This window comes from Canis aureus, chromosome 18 (assembly GCF_053574225.1).
Source record: "Canis aureus isolate CA01 chromosome 18, VMU_Caureus_v.1.0, whole genome shotgun sequence".
NCBI classification, from domain to species: Eukaryota; Metazoa; Chordata; class Mammalia; order Carnivora; family Canidae; genus Canis; species Canis aureus.
In genome coordinates, this window is record NC_135628.1 from 12,694,614 (window position 1) to 12,719,653 (window position 25,040).

A 25,040-nucleotide genomic window follows, 5' to 3' on the forward strand; every position below is an offset into this window, starting at 1 on the left:
TTAAAAGAAAACATTTGGGGGGCCACATTATGTTAAAAAACAAAGAAGGAAGGAAGGAAGGAAAGAAAAAAGAAAGAAAGAAGAAAAGAAAAGAAGAAAAGAAAAGAAATGAAAGAGAAAGGAAGAAAAGGAAAGGGAAAAGAAAAGAGAAAAAGTAAAGCTGTCTGTGTACCACAGATTAGGGTCTGAACTGAGTGAACTCATTTAATTTTGACAGAAAAAGGGTTTAAACTGAAAACATCGTGGATTTGGCAAGAAATAACTTTATTAGGCACCTTAGTTTTCCATGTGACAAGCCATGAGCAGCAGCCTAAAAATCAGGTTTCACAAAAGCTCAGGTGCTTAATGGATGGAGAGAGTTAAGGCCTCTGTAGCCATTACCTCACTGCGCGGACCTCTCTGGGGATGTGTGAGCCTTCTAGATACCTTCAGAATATTTGTTCATGGCATCGGTGTTACCTTAGATGCTATCAAAATCGGCATTAAAAACAAGATCAAATGACTTTGCCGTGCTTTCAAATTGCCAAAATGTAAGAAACTAATGATTTGAAAAATGTAGTCACTCTAGAGCAAAAGCACTATTTTGAAACTTTACCCAGCAGCATAATATGCAAAGCACACACGATAGAGGTTGGAATCTCGGGGCTTGCAGATGAGAAGCCATCCCTTAAAATAGGAGAGACTGTGCACAGGGAGAACCCAGGCCCATCAGACAAAGCCGCAGCTGCCCCTGGCTAGGCTACGAGCTCCTTCTGAGTCAGTGGGAGAAAATCTCAATTAGGAAGCATTGGAGAGCAGAACAGAGCTCACATCCTGGGAAGTCCCCTGGAAGATTATCCATGGAAAATAGCCACTAACTAGTCACCTCTCATGGATTTTGGTGTGGTGTAGACAAGGGATTGTTTGAGAGCTTAAAGGCAGTGATTGCATGAATAAGAAAGGGAAATATGTTCACTCCCCGAACTGTTTCCAGCTTACTGACTTTCTGTGCATGCTTTTCAGGGGGCAATTATATATTCCGGAGTCCCCTTCCTAGGCCAGCTCAACCTCACAGTGGTGCAGACGGCGCTCTTGTTGGTTAGCAGAGCTGGCCTAAGGAATGAAACGTGGTCTGTAACTCTCACCATGAATAAACATGAATCTCCTCATTTGCATGAGGCAGGTGACTGTAAAATATCTTGGAGCAAGTTGTGAAAGGAGGCTTTGTGCATCCGTGCCCAGGGGAAGCTGGGGAGGACTCAGTGTTGTTTATCTTCATTAGAATTCCATCTAGGGCTGCTGGTATTGATCTGAACGGGGCCTGGGGTAGCTAATAAAGTAGGTGTATGTTTTAATTGAAACATGAATATTTAAGTAGAGGAGAAGTCTTTTAAAGGGCCCTGATGTCGTACAAGGAGGTTATCCATTTTTCAGCTGTCTAGGCCATTTACAAGTATTTATTCAAAAGGCTTCTCATGTTTCACAAAGGTCTTTAGGTTTGACACGAAGGAAATCGCACTTCCTGTAGAAGCAAATGCATTATACGAATAGATTTATTTTTTCTTTTGATGTTTCCTGTTGGATAGGTAGCAAATGGCTTCGTGTGTGTGCACATGTGCATGTGTTTAAATGAGTGCTTTTAAGGTACTCACTTAAGGTCATTCACTTTTTTAAATGAAATTTGCCACTTCCATTGGGACAGCAATCAAGGTATGTCTCCTACAGTCTTCATCAGTATCAATTGTGCTATCTAGAGACAGCTGAAAGACTGAGAAAAAAACCAACTTTATTAACTTATTTTTTCAAGAGACATCTTTTTAAATAGACCCCAGTATGTACACTTTCTAAAAAGAAATGTTTTAATTGCAGGTGACATGGGCCTGACCAAGGCAGGTGGCATGAAGTGTTATTTCCCAGACTCTTGCATTACCACCTCCCTAGGATGTCTTTTAGCCATCCTTCCCTTAATCACCCTCCCCCTGAAATTTTAATTACCAAATACATTGTTACCCGTTTATGTATTGTGTGTATATCTGTGCTTTATACATTAAGAAAGTAAGTTGTTTGTTTTTTCTTTTTCCTGTTCCTCCAAGAACCAAATTTCTCCCCCTGGGGGCACGATCCCTGCCCCATTGAGAATGCCAGGTGGAGAGGAGAGAACGAGGCTGAGCCTGAGCCCAGCAGGAAAGTCTGAAGGCAGCCTTGTCCCAGGGTCCCTTGCCAGCAGTGTGTCCTTGAGCATGTCCTTTAGCCCCCAGACCCTTTCTCACTCTGTAAACTAGTGGTAGCAAAAATAACAACAACAACAATAATGATAACAATGGTATTTCCCCAAATCACTGAGACTTAGGCCCTTAAATGTTGACTTTGTAAATTGCCCCATACAAATGGGAGGTGCTGGTGCCAGCAGACAAAACCTAAATAGACAGTCATTTGCACATGGTCATGTAGTATATATAATTGAGCTGCTTTGATTTTCTGAGGTAGTTTGTTCAAATATCTAGAACTACAGATTTTCCCATATCTCTGTGTGGGAACCCACTGAAATTTGGTTTGACTGCAAAGGGAGACTTTGACTACAGTGGGGGCAGATTCCTAAATGAGGAGAAAGTCCTGTGTGGGTTCCTGATAGTGAGGGATGCTCCTCCCCAGCCTCCCCACAGACATATTTTCAGTGTCTGAGGGGCTTAGCCGAACCTCAGAAGCACAGCACACTGGTCATTCAAGAGCCCAGGCCTCCCCAGCCAGCTGCATAGCCTTGTGCAAGGGATTCAGCCCGCTGAGCTCCAGATTGCTCATCTGTGAGATGGGGATGGAAAATGAACACCCCGAGGCGGGCTCTGAGCCCTGGACCAAGTCCGACAGATAAACTACTTAGCTCAGTGTGACCTAAAGCAAATACTAGGTGACACAGGTTTCTAAATGCCTCTGAAAAGGAAAAGGCTAGTCATGGCAATGCTGATGGCAAACATTTTCGGAAAAAGACAAGCTTTTCCTGTGGATTTAGTGATTAAGTTAATAGAACACGCATCCCAGCATGCTGTCTTGGTGGTCCCAGCTGCACAGCATCTGTGTGGCTTTTGTGAGAAACGTGGGGGTGATCATGAAGTGGCCCATTTCCAAGGACTGTTCTGGGTCATGCCTTTGATAGCCTGGCCATCTCTCTTTATGAAGGGATTGTATCCGGAGTCATGCAGAGAAAGTTGGATTTTGTTGACTCTGTTGATGTAATTTCCCTACAAAATAGCTAAGCCATGTAAAACTTGTTTAAAGATCAACTATTAGGTTTAGTTGGCTGAAAACACTGCTAGCCTGTTTTGCTTTCTTGACATTTGCCCTAACTAGAGCATGTCTAAAACTGATAATTACTGTGATTGAGTCTGATGAGTAATTTTGGATAAGCCCTAACAATAGTGACATACGCATCTCGGAGGTTTCTTTGCACTCAAGGTCTAGCTTAGAGCTCTCCGCATTTCCAGTGTCTTCCTAGAAGTCAGTGTATGTTTCTTTGTGTGAGTAACATGCACTAACCTGATACTTGCCAATTATGAGACAAAAAGAATTGATGGGATGTTCTGCTGGGCAGCAGTACGATATATCAGTCGCTTGGTTCAGCTGCAGACCATCCCTGAACATGGACATAATGGGGACTCTTAAGTTCGCTGCTCTCCATAACTCTGTTCAATGACTTCTGAAACTTCTTCCTCTTTTGTTAAGTACACTTCGGGGTGCTGCATGAGTTGTTAACTGGTTCCTATGACCTGAATTTCATATTCCATTGTGGATTGTGTTAGGGATTTGATAATGGCACAGAAATCATTTTGTTAGTATACGTCCAATTAAAAGGAAATTGCCTACATCTTAAGTAAAGCATAATGAGATTTAGGTGTCTTAAATTAAAGGGCAGATAAGAATCAGAGTTGGATAGCTAAGGAGAGTACCATTAGATGGGAATCTCTCCTAAAATACGAGTCCTTCTTGATTTAAAAGAAAATATTTATCTTGTAATTGCAGAGAAAATTATGTGCTATGGGAGTTGGGAACACAGTTGTACCAAGGGCTATGTTTCCTAAGGTGGAACAGAAGAACATAATGGGGCTGTCATGAAGGTGCTTTTTATTGCCAGCTCGGGGTGCCAGATGTTAGGAAGAGGCAAGGGATGGAAGGCAAAGAGGTGCCCTCGATGAGATGAGACGGGAGTCAGAATGAGAGAGTAGTGTCAGAAACCATTTGTTAAGACTCCAGCAGAAGAGGTAGGAGAAGTTAGAAGATCCCAGGTGAAACGTCTAAATATCTCCTGCAAACATACCAGACCTAAGGGATCAGACGTTTAAAAATGTATTTTATTATTTAAATGTGTATAATTCCCCTGCTAATCTAAATTCGTTATATGCCTGTGCAAGTTTTTCAAAACTGTGCTTTTATATCTGAGCAGCAGTGAGTGATCGGTCCAGTCTACCTGGTCCAACACCAAATGCGAGCTGCTCTCTCCACCTCTACCTAGCATAGAGCCACTAGGTCAGGCAGGTCAAAAACAGGTGCAAAGGTGGGGAGGGAAGAAGAAGGTACCAAAACAAGGCTAAATTTGTTGTAGGAAGAAAAATAAACCAGAAAACTTGAATATGAAAGATGAGAATTCTAAACTGCTAGTTTCTTCTTCTCCAATCCTCCTCTTTGCCCCTCCTTTTGTTTCTATGTGTTTTCCATGCAGTTCTGTTGAAATGAAAAACAGTAGTAGGTTCTCAGGGAAATGATGGGGGAGGAAGTCATGTAGGCAGGTAGTTAACTCAGATATCATTCCCACACGGGGCCTACATCTTCCCTGGGAAAGTTCTTAAGCTGGCCATTGTCACTGGTGGCATCAGCGTACAGAGATGTTCCTCAAGTGATCCCCTTGCTCTGGCCCCATGAATAATACCATTACCCTAGAACTTACCACAGTGAGTTGCAGTGTTCTGTTAATACTCAGGCTCCTTGAGAGCAGAGCCTTGCATTTTTCTGTATTCTCAGGGTCTACTCAGTGCCTGGTAACTAGACGGTATTTAATGTCACTATCCCGCAACCTTCCTATGCACGGCATGGTCATGTCAGTGTTCCCCATTTTGGTGAATGGTGTCACTGTTTAACCTGCACTTCAACTGCTATTCATCTTTCAACAGAGATTACTTTGTGTTCATGACACAGAAAGCATGGTGCTAGGCACCGGGAGTACAGGTGGGTTCTGACTTCATGGAGCTGGCAGGCCAGTGAGTTTCTATTTGGAATTTTACAGACTAGTTTCTCTTTGGGAAACCAATCAGTGGCCAAAGTCACTACAATCACTATAAGCTCCTCTGCCTTCTCATTATTGCCTGGGCTCAGATCTTCCGCTTTTCTCACTCCACATCTGGTAGGTAGAATGGCTGGTTGCAGTTCTTTATGTCTCCGTTGGAGTCCTTGTCACAATCTGATGGGGGAGTGAAACCTATTTCCCCTGCCCTTTAACTTTCGACATTGGCCAGTGAGATGCTCAGAAATGTGAAGTGAACAGAGGCCTGAATGTTGCTTATGCGGTTGGCTTGGGCTCTTGCACACCTGCCTTCATCCTGAGATAAAGTACGTACCCTGGCTGGCCACTGTGCCTACGTGTAGATCTCAGAATGAGGCATATAGAGTACGGTTTCTCTAGTCAGCCCCCAGAATTGCAGCTAAAAACTGCCACTCAGCTGACCTAAAGAGCTGTGAGTATGAGAAGAACTTCTTAGCTATGGGATTACTTGTTACGTGGCATTAGTATGGCAGTAACTAACTGAGACACCAGCTATTACAGTAACTTATCCCCCAGCTTTGAAACCTTCCCACTTTCCAAATGTCCTCCAACACATATCTGACCATATCACTGTTGCTTTTAATCCATCTGTGCCTGTGCATTGCCTGCCTCATAAAGTTTCACGGCCTTAGCAAGATGTCTAGATTTCTCTTCAGTCGACATAAACTACTTTTCTTGCTTCATTCTCATGTCTTCACCCTGCACCTGCTCTAAGCTCTGCATGTCATGAATTGCTCATAATTCCTTGTGTATGCCATGGTACTTTCATATCACAGATATGTGTTCACTCTCATTCCTTCTGCCACCATGCCTTCCCCCATCTGCTCATTGAAATTGTTTTAGGATTTTACACAGTGCCACTTCAGGGGTACCACCTTGGATGGTTATCATTTCCCTTTCATTCAGAATGAAATTTTATTCCTCTGCCCCCATGATATGGAAGTCTGAACTTCTTTTGGAAAAATTCTCCTACCTGTATAGTAGTAGTTATTTGTTTATAAACTTCTCTTTCTCAGTTAAGTCAATATACCATTGGGAACAAGAAATATAGCTTTAAACCTTAATATTCTCCAGATGTTTTTGAAATAGTATCTGCCCAATTACTTTGGGTTGAATGTCAAATAATAAAGGGCCAGAAGTGTTTAATTCACACATTATTTAAAACAGTCTTCCTAGGCAATAAACTGAATTAATTTACACTGTTTAAATATGGGACGGTCACTCTTACTCAATTCCTGGAGACCATAAGTATTCTGAAGTTCTGCAGAATGAAGAATTTTCTTGTCCAAAATACCAGTAGGCCTTATTGAGAAATATTTCTAGATCCTTCAATCGGAGTCTCTTCTTCAGATGTCAATACTTTGAGGGAATTACAAAATGATTTCGCCATTCATTTCTTAACAAAAATGGCAGTAGTAATTATTTTTCCACCTACAGAGCTTTCTATAAGGTGATTGAAAGCCTCAAAGACATAGGGCAGTCATAAAATAAACCAAATTTCTCTTTTCCCAGGAGAGTGGTTGGATCCCCTATTGAAAAAAGAAATCCCTCTGTTTCATTTTTTCCCCTTCATTTTAGCTCACATATGCTGACCATTTGGGGGAGTACGCTGTTTCCCGGTAGTCTTATTTCCAGGCCAGTGGGGAAAATAACGTCAATAACAGTGCTTATCCTTTCACAGGATGGCTGCTGAGAGACCTTCAGTGCAGAGGACACACATGCCTGATGGCAGTCCACCCATATAGGTGACTGCTGTCTCCCTGAGTACAGCCAACAGACACATGCCTGTGTAGCAGCCTCGCTGCATAGTAAACGTGAGCACACCGTGCCATTCACAAAAATTGTCTTTGATATTTTACCTTTACCTCCCAAAGTGATCTTAAATTAGAAAAAAAATGCATTATCTAAGAGTGTCATAAGAGTAGGAAGATTTGATTCTTGCCACAGCGATTGTGTGTTTTAGGTGCTGGAGGCAATCAGCTCCCGAGAACTTTTCTGGTCCTGATTTCCCTATTTCTCTTTCACATTTCCGTTTGCGTGGCTTGGCTGGATCTGAGGTGTGTGGCATATGGCTTTTTGCTGCTTGAGCTGCCGCAGAAGTGAATGTCACCGGCATGTAATGCCAGATTTCCATTTTGTGAATCACAGAGCATGAGCTTCTGTCCGAAAGCTTCCAGGCCACTAAGAGTTCTTCTAGCAGAAGCAGGAAAGGGTAAGACCCATGCCTTAGAGCTGCTGTTCCTATTAAAATGTGTCTGTCATGATAAAAAGTGTGTATAAAATGGAGATGCTCTTGCCCCTGAATGTGTTGGAAAAAGCTGCTTGGCTTGCGTTATTGTGGTCAGGGCATTGGACAACTCTTGATTTTTGCTTCCAAGCCTCAACCACGCAGACCTTGGTCAGTCAAGGATATAGAGTTGGTTTTGAAATTTTTCAGATTGATAAAAATTCACTTGTGCACATACCAGAAAAATAAGGCTGTGAGTAAAAGATATCAGTGGTTTTGGGATGCAGTTTACCAGCATTTTGTATTCATTGAATTTTCAAGTTATAAAACACTTTAGGACAGAGTTGATGATAAAGGGGAATCGAAACTGCCACAGACACAGCCTCGGCTCCCCATCTCCACCCATCACTCCACACCCCTCCCTGCTCCCCAACTGCCTCCCTTGCCTGAGGAATCAAGAGGAGGGTTAGGAAATTCACAAAGAAGAATAAATTCAATCGACAAATTCAGCACATTCAATAAACAGATTTAGTAAGTCAAGAGCATTGACCTTGGACTCAAGGAGTGGACTTCAAACCCTTGCTCCGTTATTTCCTTGCTGGGTGGCCTTGGGAACATTAATATCTTTACCCTCTTTACCATGTTTTTCAGCCTTTTCATCTGTGAATTATGGAGCTTAATATATATTATTAAATATATATAATGATATATGCATGATAATATGCAATGACCAATATTTGACCCATGAATTGGAAAATTATTTTGTATGGTTTGTCCTAGTATATGTAAAACACTTGGGCCATTTCCATGAGGGGGAAAGTAGAAGAGTGATGACACAATGCTCTAGAGCAGGTGTGGGGAGGAATGAATCCTAGTCCAGCTCTGCCTCGAGCTGACAACATGACCCTGGGCTGTTCTCCAATATCTGCCCTCACCACCCCTCTCCTTTCTAGATGAAGGTGTCCCTTGTGGCCCCAGAGGGGGATTCTTCCTTCCGTGCTTTGAATTCTCTTCTCATCTACTCTGAGACACCACTGGTCAAGTCATCCCTTCTGGTCCTTATATCATCAATCTCGTCCTCTTGGATGCAGTCTTCTCACCAGCATATAAGTGTACTCACGTGTCTCGTGTTTGAAAAAACAAGCAGATAACTCCTTCTTAATCTTCCATCCAGCCCTCCCCCCAAGTCAGATTTCCTCACATAGTTGCCTCTGTTTGCCACCTCTTCTTCTACTTCCCAGTAATTTATCAATCCACTGCAACTGGCCTTTGGCCCTCACTAAAAATACCACTAAGCAGAAGAAGAGACATAGGACTCTAAAAAGCACTCAGTTATACTGTCAATACTTGAGAACCTCTTTAGCCACAAAAGCCATTGGTTTAGATGAGGTCAAGAATGACCTCTGATGGACATTCTAAAATCTCTGTCGTTTGCCTTCTTTGCAGCCCTTGATTCTCTCCTTCTTAAACACCATCTTCCTGTGGCTCTGGAAATGAACACACACACCAAATAGATACATGACACACTATACATATTAAAGAAGAAATAAGATAATTATCGTTGTTCCAGTTACTAGTGATATTTTTAGAAAAAAAATCAAAAGACAACGAAAATGTGTAACTAAGCTCAAGAAAAGAAACATACCTCTAAAATACACTAGTAGGTGTTTTGAACAGTCAAAAACCTCTTTCGCCACAAAAGACATGATTTCTTAGAGGCAAGTGGAGATTGAGAGGAATTGTTGAGTTGTTCTAATTTAAGACTGGAAAGAAGTCACATTGTTATGACTCCCTGCTCTGATGAAAAAGATAGACATCAAAAAATTTGTAAAAATAAATCTTTCCATCCCTTACATTTTTTTATGCTTATTGGCATCCTCCCTTCCTCCCCCTCAATTTCATTTCTTCAACCTAAAAATCTACCCAAATCTCTCCTATCCATAAAAAAATTTTTTGCACCCCCGTTCCTCTTTCAAGTTCTCATCCAATCTCTTTCCTTCCCTGTGCTGCCAAATTTTCCAAGAGAGAATGCCATCTCCACTCGCCTACCTCCTCCACTCACTGTGGTCTGATGTTCACCCACGCCCGCCCACTGAAATTGCTTTATTTAGGTCAGCAGTTACCTCCCGAGTGTCAGGTCTCTTCCCAGTGCTCATCCTGCTCCATCGTCCCAAAGCATTGGCTTGTGTCCCCACCTGTGCTTCCTGGGATCCTGTTCGTTCCCCGACTCCTGAAGCACTGCCTCCACCTCTGGCTGACCCTCATGTTTATGTGTTCCCCAAGCCCTTCTTCTTGATTCCCTCCTACCTCCTCTCCACTCAGTCTCCGATCTTCAACCATTCTTCCACTCCAGGAGTGGCATGGCATTCCACCTCACCCCTTAGACTTGGAACCTTGGGGTGATCCCTGGTTCCTCTCCTCTCCTGCCAGGTCCCCACATCCTCTGGAACCACCAGTGCAAAAGAAGGGGCCATCTGGAGGGACCTGGGAGGCTCAGTGGTTGACCATCTACCTTTAGCTCAGGGCGCGATCCCGGGGTCCTGGGATCGAGTCCCACATCGGGCTCCCCCAGGGAGCCTGCTTTTCCCTCTGCCTGTGTCTCTGCCTCTCTCCCTATGTCTGTCATGGATAAATAAATAAAATCTTTAATAAAGAAAACCATCAGGCTTGTCCTGCTATGCCCCTGCTTCCCAACACCATCGTCTCTTATACAGATTGTATCTGTCCTTTAATTGTTCTCCCTGAATCTGGACTCGGCCCACCTGGGAGGCTTCCTTCCCCTACTAGAAACATCTATCTATCTATTATCTATCTATCTATCTATCTATCTATCTATCTATCATCTTTTTCTTTCTTTCATTCTTTCTTTCTCTTTCTTTTTTCTTTTTTCTTTTCTCTCTTTTCTTTTCTTTTTTCTTTTCTTCTTTTTTCTTCTTTCTTTCTACAGAGCCAGTCCAACCCAAGACTCGATCCCAGGACCCCTGAGAATGACCTGAGCTGAAATCGAGAGTCAGATGTTTAACTGACTGAGCCACCCAGGTGCCCCCAGAAACACCTTTCTAGAACATAATTCTTCTCATAATATATCCACACTCAAAAATCTCTGCCTCATCCCTCTTCTTACAGTGTGATAATAAGAGCTCCACATTCCATTGCAAGCTATTTTTCTAAGCAAAATGCCTATTGCACGCTTCAAGACCCCTACTAACCTCTCATTAATCCTATTGATGGTTCCCTGAGCATGCTTTGTGCTTCAAAGTCTCTGTCTTTACCCATGTTTTCTCAACAAGGAAGACGCTTTACTGTTTTGTTGAAATTTTGCCCATCCCTCAATGCCCAGCTCATGGGCCCTGTGGAGCTCTTCCATGGAAGTGGAATTAATTGTTTCCTCTTAGGCACACTTTCTTTTTCCCTGCTTTGTAGCACTTAAAGCACTTAACACACTCAGCCATACACTGAGTTTGAAAACTTCTTTTAGCAAATTAGCTTGCTTAACACAGGTCCTTGGCCACCCCTTGTCCTACCTCATGGCTGCTTTGAGGCCATACTGCAGAATCCTAGATGAACCCACTGAAAACCATGGTCATATACTATGCTTAGTTATCCGCACTCTCTCCCTCTTACTCCTCAGAACAAGGGCAAATTCTTCCTATGCCAGGGCACCTACCAAAAAATTACATAGGTGCTCAACACATGTGACCTGGATTGAATCTTTTCTCCATCCATTAATGGGGAAAAAAAAAGAGAAGTATTTTGAGCTTCTTTTTAATAAGCTGATAATGTTTTAAAGGGAAAAAGTATACTCTAGAACAAACTTTGCAAACTATAGAATAAATTCAGTCCTTAAGTGAAGGGCATTGTGTGGCTAACCTATGACATGAGAAGAAATGATTCTTCAGAATGATGATTTCTTTTAGGACCAAAAAAGAAAATGAAACCTTTTCTAGAAGAGAAAAAAAAGTGTGTGTGTGTGGTGGTGGGGAGTGGGGAATTTTATGTGTGTGGCTTAAAAACACTTTCAGATTTTATTTTGGTGGTATTTACTGCCTGACAAAAGCCAACTGGTTTTTCCTGCTGGCATGTGCCTCTTGCACAGAGACCAGGGGCTGAGGTGCTTGCAAACACATTCACATCTCAAACCAGGCTGTGGCTGAGTCTGGGAGAGCCAGCCTCCAGTTATTTGTGAAGTTAGCCCCTCTCTGCACCTCCCTTGTTTATGTGGGGCAGAAGAGCATGGAGCTCCTTCCATAAAAAGGAAAGAAAACTTGCCATCCACACTGACTTTAAAGGACCCCTTGCTACCACTCTGCTGGTAGAAACCTTGGCATGTCAATAGAATTTTAAGAAAGCTGTTGGGACAAAGTGCTATTGGGAAATCCACCAACCGCTGATGACCTCATTTATAAAGTAACACAGTACAATGTGGCTATTTAGAACCATAGACATTTGGGGGAGAAAAAGGTACATATTTAGATGTTCATTTCATTGTTATTTATAGCAGCAAGAAAATGGGATATAACCCACAGTTCAGCAAAGAGAATATGATAATTTATGAGCACATTTATTGACATATTAAATTTTTCAGTCTTTCAAAATCACATTTGTGGATGGTATCTAGATATAAGAAAATGGAGCACCTGGGTGGCTCAGTCAGTTAAGCATCTGCCTTTGGCTCTGGTCATGATCCCAGGGTCTTGGGATACATCAAGCTTCCAGCCCCCATCAGGCTCCCTGCCATGCCGGGAGCCTGCTTCTCCCTCTCCCCTGCTCGTGCTCTCTATCTCTCTCTCTAAAATAAATAAAATCTTTAAAGAAGTAAATATAAGAAAAACTTTTTTATATTATGTTAAATGTAGGGGAAGCAGAATGCAAATTACATCTTAACTAAGTAAAAATAAAAACTAAGAAGCTTTAAACCTTTTTAACAATGGTTTCTTCTGCATGGTGTGATTAATTATAATTTTTCCTCCTTTATTACGTTTTTAATGTTGTACATTTTTTCTTCTGAACATGCATGTTCTTACAGTCATAGTTTTAAAGCCAACTTTAAAATATGGGGATGCAGAACTGTCACCAAGCTCCAAATCTGGTATGATTAGTGGTTCTGGTCTAAAGGGAATTCTTTGATCTCAATACCCCATCTTATAAATTCAAGCTAAGTTTTGTTTATTCTTCCTTGAAATAAAGCATGGGTTTAAGCCAGCTGTACTGGCTTAGTCAGTCCCTGCGTCTTTATCCTGAAGTTGATTGGTACAAAGATCAAAAGCCCTCTGAGGCTCCATTCAAGGAAGACTCATTAACTGGAAGGGAGTTCTGAACAGATGTGACATCCTTGAAAAAAGGAACCAGACAGTAGACAGAGCTGGGCCAGCACCTGGACTGCCTAAAACATGGGTTTCCAAGAGGGAGGTTTCAGGAGTGCTTTCCAGCGCACGCTCTTCCCTCTCAGGCTGGGGATTGCAGAGGTGGGAGGAGGGAGGAATGGGAGACACATGAGATGAGTCACTGAGATGTTTTCAAAGATATCCTCGTCTCCCAACTTTATCCATGATGTTGGGTAGGATAACAGAGGAGCGCTCAGAAAGCTTTTGTAACTTCTGTAAGTATAAAGGTTTTCAATAAGATTTTATATTTTGAGCTAAGGTATTAGAGCCATCTAGAGATGTTATTCCTGATGTTGTGTTAATAAATCTGACTCTCAGGGGTTCACAGCATTGGGAAAAGCTCTGCAAAGAGGTAATTATGAAATAACATGACACGTGCAAGAGCACAAGCCCATGCATTATATGGAAGGAATTTGAAGGAGAGAATTCCATCGAGGAAGGACCACCCTTAGGAGGGCTTTAACGTATGGAGAAGCTTATCTGGTGAGCAGAGCATTGTTGACTGGGAAAAAAAAAAACATGAAATTTAAGAAACACATAAAGATAAAACTTAGTAAGTGGTACTTTATTAGTTTCAAGACATAAGGCTGCATTCTTGGGTTCCTGAGACTTGAAAGAAATATGTAGCAACATGTGAAAGTGCATTATTAGCACTTCCCTTTTAAAAAAGATGTATTTTTTATTTGAGAGAGAGTATGTGTACATGAGCAGGGGGTGGGGGTGCTGGGGCAGAGAGACAGAATCTCAAGCAGACTCTGCACTGAGCACAGAGTCCAACTCGGGCTCAATCTCATGACCCTGAGATCATGACCTGAGTGGAAACCAAGAGTCAGACATTTAACTAATTGAGCTACTCAGGTGCCCCGCATTATAGGCACTTCCTAAACATTAGTTGAATGAATGGAGGCCAGTTTCTTATTCCCAAACTGGACATTTGGTGTATGCACAGAACAGCTGAAATGTCTAACACACAATAGATTCCCCCAAAATATAAGCAAGAGCACTTACTCATGGCTGAACATGTGCAATTATTTGAAATATTTGCTCCACAATTCTTATGCCTGTCACTGTGTCGAGAGAATTGTAGGCGACGCATTTTGGAAATCATGTTTCATATTTGCCTTGGGATGACTTGGAAGAAGAGTACTTTTGCATGTAAATGGATTGGTTATTGCCCTTCGGGGCCAATTTTTATTTATATTATCAAATTAACTCCTTCCTGCAGTTGCTAGCTTAAAGATACAGGCAAGTACTGAGCAATAAAATAAAATTATATTTTTGTGCGAATTTAATTGCTGCACAAATTAGGTTTCAGGGCTCGTTCTTTGTGAGAGTTGGGAATAACCTGTCAATATCATTTGCCTAGAGGATTATGGTACACATTTCAAAGTTTCCTTTAATTGGAAGTACAATAGAGAGCAGTTTGAAGTGATCTGGCTCTTACAAGCTGGTGGTTTTTAAGAACTGAGTTTAAGAACAGGTCTGTCCTTGCTCTGGCAATGCAAGTTGGCCAGGAGGAGGTGCACTCCGAGCAGGTGTTCCTAGAGAGCTGGGTTGTTGCTGGTATTCACTGAAACCCTGGGCACATCATTGTGATGTGACTGGCTTCTGATGATGTCAAGAGACAAGATAAAAATAACTGGTTTAAACGGGACTGGCCCTAGAATTCTGTATGGTGATCCTCCTGGTCCTGGGGGTGTCCTCACCTTGGGGTTCCATATCTGGCCCTGTACATACTTACTAGATCCCCTTTCACATCTCAGAACATGATCCCGGGGAACTGACTACCTACATGTCTAGAACCTCCTCTTCCTCCCTCCTTGCCTGGATGAACTGCATCTACTCACCTTCTTGATCTTGTTTGCCCTCTTGCACAGCAGACTCTCCATTCTCCCCCCTCCTCTCTGGTTTACCCTGTTCTGTTGCAATGTACTCCTTGTTGTAACAAGAGACCAGGACCACAGATTATCCGTAAATCTGTGGGCAGAAAGAGCAGAGAAAGTAAAGGCATCAATGTTAACTATTTGATAAAACATAGATTTAATCTCTACCAACTGCTGTGAAATTGGTTCTTTTATTGAGAATATCAGAAACTAATTTTTTTTCTCGAAAGGTGGAATCACTTGTGTGTGAAATTGATATGTGTTTCAGAATTGGAAGAGGCTTACTCATGCATGAGAGCTGAAACCCAAGAAGAATGTGGTAACAGCCCCAAAGCTTCCCTTTTCCTAATGGTGAAGAAGCTGTTTCTCATTTTGTGTCACCTAAAGAATATCCTACCTTTGGCCCAGTAGATTTTTTTGCCACCATATTGCCAGTGGACATGCTTGGCAAGGCTGAGTTAAGGATTTTGGCATTTTCATTTTTCCTTTTGGCATGATTTTTTATCAGCCTGCATTTCTGGAATGCATTTCCCTGGTATATTTGGAAGATACAAGCTGGCAAGATGATAAGCTTTCAGAATTCCACCAACTATTTCTTTGAAGGCACTCGAGAATTATAACAGATGCTTCATATTGGTCCCTGCCCTTCTGGCCCTCATGTTGTTCTCAGTTCAGCCCATTCCATTTGGTCAAGTTTATCATACCTCAAAGACTTCCAAACCTTGAGTCTTCAACCCTATAAATGCAAATCATAGTCACCTATCAGAAGTCAAGCTCTGAAAGAGGAAGAATAAAAGATTTGTTTGTAGTTATGTTTGCATTTTGTAGATCTGGTTTTATTTTGGTGTTTGTAGGTTTTGCTTATATTTTAGGCATTTTTAAGGGAAATACAAAAATGGCAAAGTCTAGGGAAATAAACCTACTCACACTAATGCCTCATAAATATGAGTTACAAAAATAAAAGTCAGCCTTAGTATGCTATTGGAATAATCTCACCTGCTCCAAACAACTTTCTTATGGGAGCTCTGAGGCAATGGTATAATAGACTGCTTGTGGTACTTCAAAGGCACAAGTTTAGTCCTGAGTCTCACCCTTGCTGGATGGTGACTGTAGACATACTACTTAAATGTTACAGGTTTCAGTTTCCCTTTTTGGAAAATGGGCATTATTGTAATGTTATCAGCCCATTGTAAGCACTTCATATACATTTGTTGTTATTTCTCCCGTCCTCCCAAAGATGACAAGGGTATATCATGTGATGCTTAGCATCCTGGGACCTAAAGATAGAGTAACACTAGCAGACTTGGTAAATTCTGCTTATGGTCATCTCCCCATAGGGTGAAACAAAGAAGCATCTACCTTTGTATGGGGATTTTCTATGACATATTGTTACGATCATCTCCCCTTGGGGATTAAAAGATACCTAAAAGTTATCCTGGCCATGTTTAGTTGAAGTTTTGTGTTTGTTTTGGTTTTAAAATGCACCGTGTAAAAAAAAAATCAGAGATAACTATCTACTTGTTAAGCCCAACCAACTAAAGAAATATGTGTCTTGAGTGAAATAAAACAGTTGAACTGAGCAGTAGTCATTACACTTCTGACCTATTAGGGCGGAAATGCTACCTCTAACCTAACATCCTTGGGAGATATGGTCTGGTTTGGGCTTTACTAAGCCTGTTTCTCTTCGGAGTGGAAGTGAAGTCAGTGTGTGTGTCCATGCATGTGCTCACGTGCATGCATGTTTGCAGAGATGACCAGGAGAGAGAGTGTGCCTTGAGAAGACTAAAAGGTAGTCAGAGGTAAGCCTTCTACAATATATACCCTACATGGTCAGAATTTTTTTGAGGCTCACTTTGACCCTCATGACTTTCTTCTTAAGAATCAATTGACCCAAAAATGGGGTTCACTGTAGCCATTTTATAAACTAAGAAAGTCATTACCATCATATCCATTGTTGCAAGTGATGAACATGCATCCTGATGAAATGGATGGCCAGATTGTGGAAGTAATCTGGTTGGGCCCAGGAGTAGGAGAGTGGAAGGATTTACTATTAGTGCCACATCTCCATAGCCAGTACGTGGCATCCCCTTCAGCTCCTTTTTAAATGCTCATTGTGTTCGTTTCAGGTAAGACCAGTAGGCTCACTGAGGGAAATCTAGCCAGCTAGTTTAGAAATCATTCTGCAACAGACACTGATCCAAAAATACTATCATCTAACGATTCTTTTTTGATTTGTGAATTTATTTTAAAAGTACTATAAAGGTATATGAATGATACATCAAATTTGGTAATAATATATTCACTACATCATGTTTATGGAAAGAAATAAAATTTAATTAGCTTGTATCTTCCCCCAAGAAACTGCAGGGTAATGGTACCAGCAGTGCCTACCCAGCGTAGAGCAGGGAATACAGGCTGTATTGGGGGGTGAAATGGAAAGAGATTTCTTCTGATTTTTGCTCAGGTGCCCAGGGGTGATTTTCTTTCCCCATATCTTCCAGGTTGATGCTGTGATCTCCTTCTCCTATCTGTAGACAGCGCATAATAAAGCTGAATGTGTTCAGAAGCTTGATGACATGCCACTGATGATACATTTTGAGCCTCTGCCGTGCAAAACCATTACACTTTATGCAAATTCTTGGGGGCTTGTTCAGATATCAAACCAATAAAATCTCGGTTTCTCTTTTCTGAGGTTCAACAGCAGCTCTGAGGCTTGTATAGACTTTCATTGCAGGTCTAGAAAGGAAAGAATATACAGCAATAGCCAAATTAACTGCTAATCTGTGATCTCAGTAACAAAACTACTAGACAAGATTCTATGGAAAAACTCTTTGGAAGTTTCTCCAAAGACCGTGTAGCTATTCGGTGTAAAGGGACCCCTGTGGAAATGTAGGCAAAGCCACTCTTTTCTCAGAACTAACACCTTGACTGGCTTGGTGAACCAAAGGCCCTGCTCGCTAGCTTTTGAATAGATGAGGAGGATAGAACAGACTGAAGGACAAAAAATATTCTCAGACTACCTTGCAATTTTGTCTTAAAAAATGAATTTTCTAGGAAAACATTACCTGAAGAAAATCTATGACATGTCTTAGTGTCCACAATACTACATGATCTACCTGTCTTACTGCTGGCAGGTCTGATAGCATCTCTACCCACCCAGTGAATCTTGTCTTTAAGAACACCCATGTTCTTTCTTCATTCATATGCCTGCTCCTAGCAGCTACCAAGCCCCACACTGTGCAATGGTACCCACCCTCAACTTGAGAATTTGTAGTCAATCCAAGGAAGGTGACCTTGGTCTGATATAGATGCATCCTTTGGGATGGCTTAGAGCAGTGAGACACACACCTCCCATTCTCAAAAAAAAAGTTCTTCCCCATTTTATACATTAAAAAACAATTCATTTCCTTTATGGATACATCTCTTAGCAGTGATTCTCAAGCTGTGGTGTGTGTAGGAATCCCCTGGAGAGCTTGAGGAAATGTTCCTAGATTCTACTCCCTGAGATTCTGGTTCAGGAAGGATGCAGTAGGATCTCAGGAATCTTCATTTTGGGGAACTCTCAATGATTCTGACACAGGAGGCCCCTGTAGATCACTAATTTAAAGAAGCTGGAGCTAGAATCCTTTGGTTCAAATCCTGGCTCTGCCACCTTGTGTCAACTTGGTCAAGTTACTTAGCCTCCTTATGCCTCAGTTTCCTTATTCTGTACAATAGGGATGATAGTAATACCTCATAGCATTTTTGTGAGATTTAAATCAGTTAATTCATATAAAAGTGCTTAGAATGCTCTGTGGACTATTCATTGTCCAGTAAATGCTGGCTAGACCAGTCCAACAAGTTACAGATGCCTTGAAATAGATCATTTCTTATATTGAATTATGTAGGTGTTTTGAGAGGCAGGGAATCATTCAATGGAGTACTTCAATGGTTTGTCCTTGCTAATTGGATGAAAACCAACCTCCTTAATGTAGTCTCTAGGACCCTACAGGTCTAGCCTTTGCTTGCTGTTCAAGGTCATCTCACACCATCCTAAATTTTAATCATTCCCACTGCAATCAGCATTTGGTGTCTTTCAAGTTTTCAAAGATGCCGCATCCCCTCCTGGGCAGTGTACATCTAAATACGCCATTCACATGTGCTCTTCCTTATGTCTGAGACACTGTTCCTCTCACTTTTAGTTTACTAATTTTTACTCTTCCTTTAGATCTTAGCTCAAGTATCACTTCCTCTGAGATACTTTTCCTCACCTTAGTAAGTTAAAACTTTTCATTTGTGCTCATGGCACGTAACTCTCCATCATACCCCATAGGAAGGGTGTACTTTCACATTTTTTTCCTCCTCTACTAAGTTAGTGTGCCATAAGGCAAAAACCACACCAATTTGTTTGGTCACTGTGCATTTGTAGAACAAATGACAGGTTGGAATGACATGTTGCTGCTTAACTACAGCGGTGATTTGGATATTCTCAGGAGGGTGAGAGGGTCAGGGTTGTGGGGGGAGATGTCCTCATGGCAGAAGAGGTTAGGAATGTTCCAGAAAGGCAGTCAAAAAAACCCCGAGATATGCACCACCCCAGAGGGTGGAGGTCATCTGGACAGAACTGAGGAAGATGGCCAGAGTTGGATTTGGGGGCCAGAGAGAACCGACATGAGCAAGAAGTCTTTTCCAACCTCATGGGGGCAAAAAAAGAGATAAAATGGAAAAGGAGGATCCAGATTCTTGAAGGGACAAATTCAACCTCGAGACCACTGTGCCGGAGCTGAGCGCTTGGAGCCAGAGGGGAATGAGGTTTATACTGAGACTCATTTCGGAATACATGAGGCCAGGGCTACTGCTGCTTATTAAACTGCGAATGTGAGGTAGATAGATGGTTCACCTTGGCTTCAGGTTCCAGAGGTGGGCAAAGCCCCCTCTGAAGCTTGCTCTGTGTCATTAATGGTTTGAAGGCACCAGGCTGGTAGAGACCTTCAGGAAAGAGAAGGCTCTCCTTGATAGTCGTGATGATGGGACAGGGAAGAATTCCCTTCTATCTTAAGCCGGAATCATAGCCTCCTTTGACATTTGCCATGCTCAGTCTTTGTAGAGCTGAAGGCTTCCCCAGACACACAGGTGAGATCCCCACCGCCTGGGTCTCCTCTGGGCCTGACCTGGCCATGTAGTCATTCGTTGCTCAGTGGCGGCCCCTGCTGTTGAAGAGAAAGATAGCACATCCAGAGTCTGACATGAACTCTTGTCCTGTAACTAGAAGAATTTGGAGCGAACGGGAGTTCGTGTGTGTGTGTGGGGGGGGGGGGGGGCAGATAGAAACGGACTGAGGACATCCCCAAGGAGATGCCCGTGTTCAGGGTGCCTTGTGAGCTGTGAGAGAAGAAGCTGAGCTTAAAGATTTTGTGCTTAAAAATCTCCTACGAGCCTCTCCGTTTAATCGCTTCATTGCAAAGATTTGCTAGGAACCATCGCCAGTGCCCCCTGAGAAATACCATTGCAAACTTTTATTTGGGGGCCTTTCAGGGCTATTAGATGACAAATATTTTAAAAGATAACCCGCTACCTCTGTAGGTTAACTTACAGTAAATTTTCATGAGCGGTGGAGGCACCGTGCTTATGCTTGTTTACATTCTGGATGGGAATCAGAGTAGAGATCCTTCCTCCGTAGGAGTCCTGCTGGGATGCACCCTTGCGTGCACGCATTTCTGGGCGTGTGAGCACTTCTAGTGTGTGTGTGTGTGCCGAGTGTACAAAGTAAGGCAGTTACATGACATTTCTGGACAAAAACTGCATGTGAAGAGAAGAAGAGAAAGCAAACTCACAATCAAATAAAAGTAGGGAGAGGGGGAGAGATGAGATTGCAGTTGATTATGGGTCTGGCAGCAGATGTTCTACACGAATCCAACTCGCTGCAGCCAGTCTGTTTCCATGGCAACAGAATCAGTAATTATTGAGCCCAGGCGCTCCCCCCTCCTTCCTCCCAACAAGGTGGAGGCTGATGAATATGAACTATCTCTAGCCCATCACCAGCTCTTTCTTTTTCTCCTTCTTTTCCTTCCTTCCTTTTTTTTTAAGTTCTTTATAAGGAAAGTGGGAGTATAGAGGAATACCCAGAAGAGGAGCTACGTATGTTTATTGATGAAAGAGCAGAGGGCACCAGAATTGAAGTTATTATTTTTCTCTTGTGATACTATAAGAGAAAAGCTCTTCCTAGAAAAGCCGATGATCTCTGAAGATGCTAAATAAATGAGCAGGAGTTTCCCTGAAATGGAGGCTCCCTTTGATTGGCTGATCTTTCTGCGATTCCTGCCAATGGGAGCACCCCTGGGCTCGGGCTCCATAAACATAAGCAAAGCTACATGCTTATTCTTCTGGACTTGAAGTGTGTACCATTCAAAGGTGTGCGGCAGGTCTCCATTCACATGGCTCAACTGGAAACCTGTTTCATGAACAAGCTTACTCGGGAACCATCTGGTATTCCAGCACATTGTTCTTCTGGGGGACGACTCTAAGTCATTTGGTGGCGGCAGCAGGCTTAGCAGCAGTATTTGTAGTTGGGAAAGATGGACTTACGGGAGCTTGGTGAGTAAACCTCCGCCTTACACATCTGTCCGCCGGTATTAGCAGCCTGAGCTAAAATGCAGCCTTGTCCTATTGTCTGCCGAGAAAACTAGGAATTGGAACGAGCACATGGAGGAGCAGGCATTCTAGGGTTCCCGTGATGTGTGAGCTTCTGTATTCCAAAGCCTGCATGCATTGCTTGGGTAGGATCGGATTCGTAGTTGCCTGTGTATTATACTGGAATATTGGTTTGTCTAGTTGGGATTAGTATGAGGAGTGGGGTCTTGCTTTATCCGCCGGGGTATAGATCCATTTCAAAAGAGGGTGCTTTTCCAACTAAATTAATAAGAGTCCACCTTGTGCATTGCTGGGGAGAGAGAGAAAGGTGCAGGCACGGAGCCGAGCGGTGAGCGGCTTGACTGTGTTGCTGGTGTTTGCATTGTGAAGAGAGATGTTATTACAATGGTCTGTCAAACACTTCTTCAGACCCCCAAGCACAGAAGGAGGCGTCTCTTCTGCATGCACTGCTGATCTCGACTTGGGGAGTGTGCAACTGAGCTAGGTCATGCCCCTTACTTCTTTCATGAAACCTGTCTCTAAATCAGAATATGTTCACTCTCTTTCTAAAAATTAATTGCAAAGATGACTTGAAGTCAGGGAGATTTCGGCTGCCAAAAACCACGCTTCCAAGCGACTCTGTTTTGCATCCTTTTAAACCTGAAAACCAGAGAGGGTTTGCAAAGTTATATTCAAGGATTGGCTCTTTGCCAGGGAAGGGTTGCTCCGAGCTATTGCTTTGCTCCCTGGGGTTTAATTTTCTGACACTGGTGATGAAATTCTCGATTTCTTTGGGTAGAAGCAGGAAAAAATAAGAAAGCAGTGCTGTAAACAGGCAATGGAGGGGCAGCATGGAAAAGGAAAAACTCTTTGCCTTTAGAGACCCTTCTAGCTGCAAACTTAAAAATATATGTGGCAAGACAGAACTCAAGCACAGTGTAGGATTCCAGAGGAACTATAATCTTTCAGAACATGGAGAGGGGAGGCATCGCTTTTGGCGTGGGTGCAGAGAGCGGGGGCTGAACTTGGGGCTTCCATCTCTGCCTAAGAACCTCTCCCCAGCATCTCTGCTGGTTGTGAGGCTTCGTCATCACTGTTACTTTTTTTTTTTTAATGTAATTTCCCATCTCATGTGCCAGGAAGACTGACAGCACACTGCATGTCTTCTATTTACAGTTCACTTGGGTTCAAACAACAGAGAGAGAAAGAGAAGAAAGCAGTATCACCTGGTTCAGAAATATATGCACATGAAATAGTTGAACATGGGAAATCTTACTGGCTTGTCCTTTATAACAGTGTCCTTTTGACAGAAGAGCATGTTGTAGGTCTTCACGTGGCTGTAGATTGGAATTTGCTGCGTCCTAAATGGGTCTGTGACGAGCGGGTAAAGAAACAAAAGAGCTGGGAAGGTTGTGCCTGTAGAAGACCCGAAAGCAGGGTGAGAGGGGTTGGAAAGAGACCTGACCTGCTCTTCTGACCCGATGCCATGGGAGGAGATGGCCAAGTTTCCTCATTGTGAGTCACAGTACACAGTATAGGAGAACCGGGTCACTTGACCAGGTTAGGGACCTGTTTGTTAGCTGAAGGCCCCTCTAGAAATGTAGGCTGTCCTTTCATCCCAAGAGGCTCAAGATGGTGTGCCAAGATGAGTTCCACCTGGTCGGAGGCAAGTGTGTGCACGTGAGCTCTCCCTATTGCATCCTGTTCCTCGGCACACCTTGACACACGCACACTTTTGAGGAAGTCTGGTTTCTAACGGGTGTGCATTAAGTGACGTCATTTCATTAGAATGACCCTCCATCCTCTTTTGGTGTCTTCTCTCCCCCGGTAGCATCACTTACACGAGTGAGGTACTGGCATCTGTTGGCAAGAATGAGAGAAGAAACGGCCTTTTATGGAAGCAGTAAAAATGTTTTTTAAAAATTAAGAGTAGTTATTAATCTATTTTTAGATCATGAAAGTCTAAGAATTTGAAAACTATGAAACTCTCCCCTCCGGGCGCTAAGAAAATACATTATGCATAATCACGTAATACTTTGATGACGACCCATTTGAGGGCCACGTAGGATCTCTGTCCTGGGTAAATAGCACAGAGTTTATTTTACCCTCAAGTTTATTTGCCCTCAAGTTATTGCAAAGGGTCCACTAAAAACTGCCACAGCCCTATACCAATCAACTGCTGACCTAAGCAGTGGCTTCAGTACCTGAATGAGGTCCCGGGTGTTTTCACTTAAGGTTTGAATGAAGAAGTCTTGGAAATAGTTCTAGAACATGGTGGCTTTCTCGTTTCTCAGCTTGCAGTGTTGGATGAAAAAAGGGTAACGGGACTTGAAAGGAACATGTTCCTTTAGCTGCCAAATGGCTACCTGTTCACTCCAGAGGCAGAAGGCTACTTCGTACTTCTTCTTAATGGCATTTGTAGGATATAGGACATATTAGAATCATACATGTAAAGGTGAGTAAAAGATAAATTTCCTGAGATTTTCATGTCACCATCAGACTTGCCTGAAAGGTCAAAGTGAAAATAAACATGTTAAATCCGACCCCTGAAATTCAGCATTGAACTTGATGACGTGAGCACTGGGTGTTATACTAGATGTTGGCAAATTGAATCTAAATAAAATATTTTTTAAAAACAAGAAATTCATTGAGAATTGGAATGATAGAATCCTTCATTTCTCCTAGCAGTTGGAATAAAATCAATCACAATAGGAAAAGCTAACCTGCCTTGAGCATTTGTTGTGTGCCAGGCACTGTTCAATACAATTTATGTAGATATAATAACTCACTAAATCTTTCAAACAGCCCTAACAGTATTATTTTCTAGATGAAGAAATTGAGGCACCAAAATATTAAGGAACTTGCCTGTGTTTACCAATCTAGGAACTGGCAAGTGGCTTGTGTTTTCACACATGTTGATTTACGTGTTTGCCGCATCCATGGATGGAAGGAGTGTGAATGGACAGGGGAAGGGGGTCTTCTCAGCTCTCATTCTGTCGAATGGAACCAGGTCACAGGAAACTGAATTCAACAACCATTGTGATAATTAAAGTCAAATTAGAAAGGCATTTTCGGGTGGTTGGGCAAATTCTTCAGAATGCCATTTAGGAAAAGATGTTTGAGTTAAGTAAAACCTCGTTTGCCAAAATGCCCCATGTGTTTATCCCCTTGTGTTACTGTACGATGTGCCACCTCATTCCAAGGAGTGTTTCTTTGACGGATACGAACTAGGTCAGTTTCTATGTGAGATCGGCTCCTCTTGGGCCAGCTGTGAGAGGTGGAAGGTCATCAGTTCCATGGCTGCCCTTTGCTCTCATTTGCCAGGAATGTTTTGCAGTTGCCATAGCAACAGCCTGGGTCTTGAAGGGGCAGGAACAACAGTGCAGCCGGTCTAGGGGCATGCATGACCCGCAGTAGATGTGGGAATCACCAGGGCTACCATGCTTTCTCAAGACCCTGTTAATAGACCCAGCTCAGAAAGAGATTCCAGCTAGTGGCAGAGGACAAACATTGATGGAGCAACTGAAGATTCAAAAGATGAGACCTGAAAATCATTGATCGTGATATAGTTTGCAAACCATGCCTCTCAGAGTTGGGGGCCATTGATGGAACTGGGGCAATGCGTGTGTGGCGGGATGTGAGTGGATCCT

The 25,040-nt window shown here is 42.6% G+C and overlaps 2 protein-coding genes across 11 annotated transcripts in view; one reads left to right on the top strand and one right to left on the bottom strand.

Moving 5' to 3' along the window:
- Window positions 1-25,040, top strand: part of ELMO1 (engulfment and cell motility 1) — a 525,893-nt gene that overhangs the window by 369,828 nt on the left and 131,025 nt on the right. Inside the window, exon 1 of one of the 6 annotated variants that reach the window (XM_077856196.1) lies at window positions 21,087-21,354. The exons of the other annotated variants lie outside the window; for them this stretch is intronic. The gene's annotated coding sequence lies outside the window, so the exon portion shown is untranslated. Of the gene's footprint in view, window positions 1-21,086; window positions 21,355-25,040 lie in introns of those variants that run through there. 6 annotated transcript variants of the gene reach the window in all.
- On the bottom strand, window positions 224-24,708 carry LOC144288580 (uncharacterized). Of its 5 annotated transcripts, none has more exons than XR_013356549.1 (6): window positions 24,583-24,708; window positions 23,595-23,895; window positions 20,354-23,250; window positions 14,746-14,875; window positions 1,632-1,747; window positions 224-1,501 (listed from the first exon to the last, which is right to left on the bottom strand). XR_013356549.1 is itself a non-coding variant. In XM_077856199.1 (5 exons), the coding sequence occupies exons 3-5, from the start codon at window positions 20,473-20,475 to the stop codon at window positions 8,930-8,932; spliced, it is 324 nt and encodes a 107-aa protein (XP_077712325.1). In that variant the 5' UTR covers window positions 20,476-23,250; window positions 23,595-23,895; window positions 24,583-24,708; the 3' UTR covers window positions 7,784-8,929. The 5 variants fall into 5 exon arrangements, 1 of the variants encoding a protein (XP_077712325.1); XR_013356547.1 differs by lacking the exons at window positions 224-1,501; window positions 1,632-1,747 and adding an exon at window positions 7,794-9,001 and having other exon boundaries at window positions 20,354-22,050; window positions 22,617-23,250; XR_013356548.1 differs by lacking the exons at window positions 224-1,501; window positions 1,632-1,747 and adding an exon at window positions 7,795-9,001 and having other exon boundaries at window positions 20,354-22,050; window positions 22,667-23,250.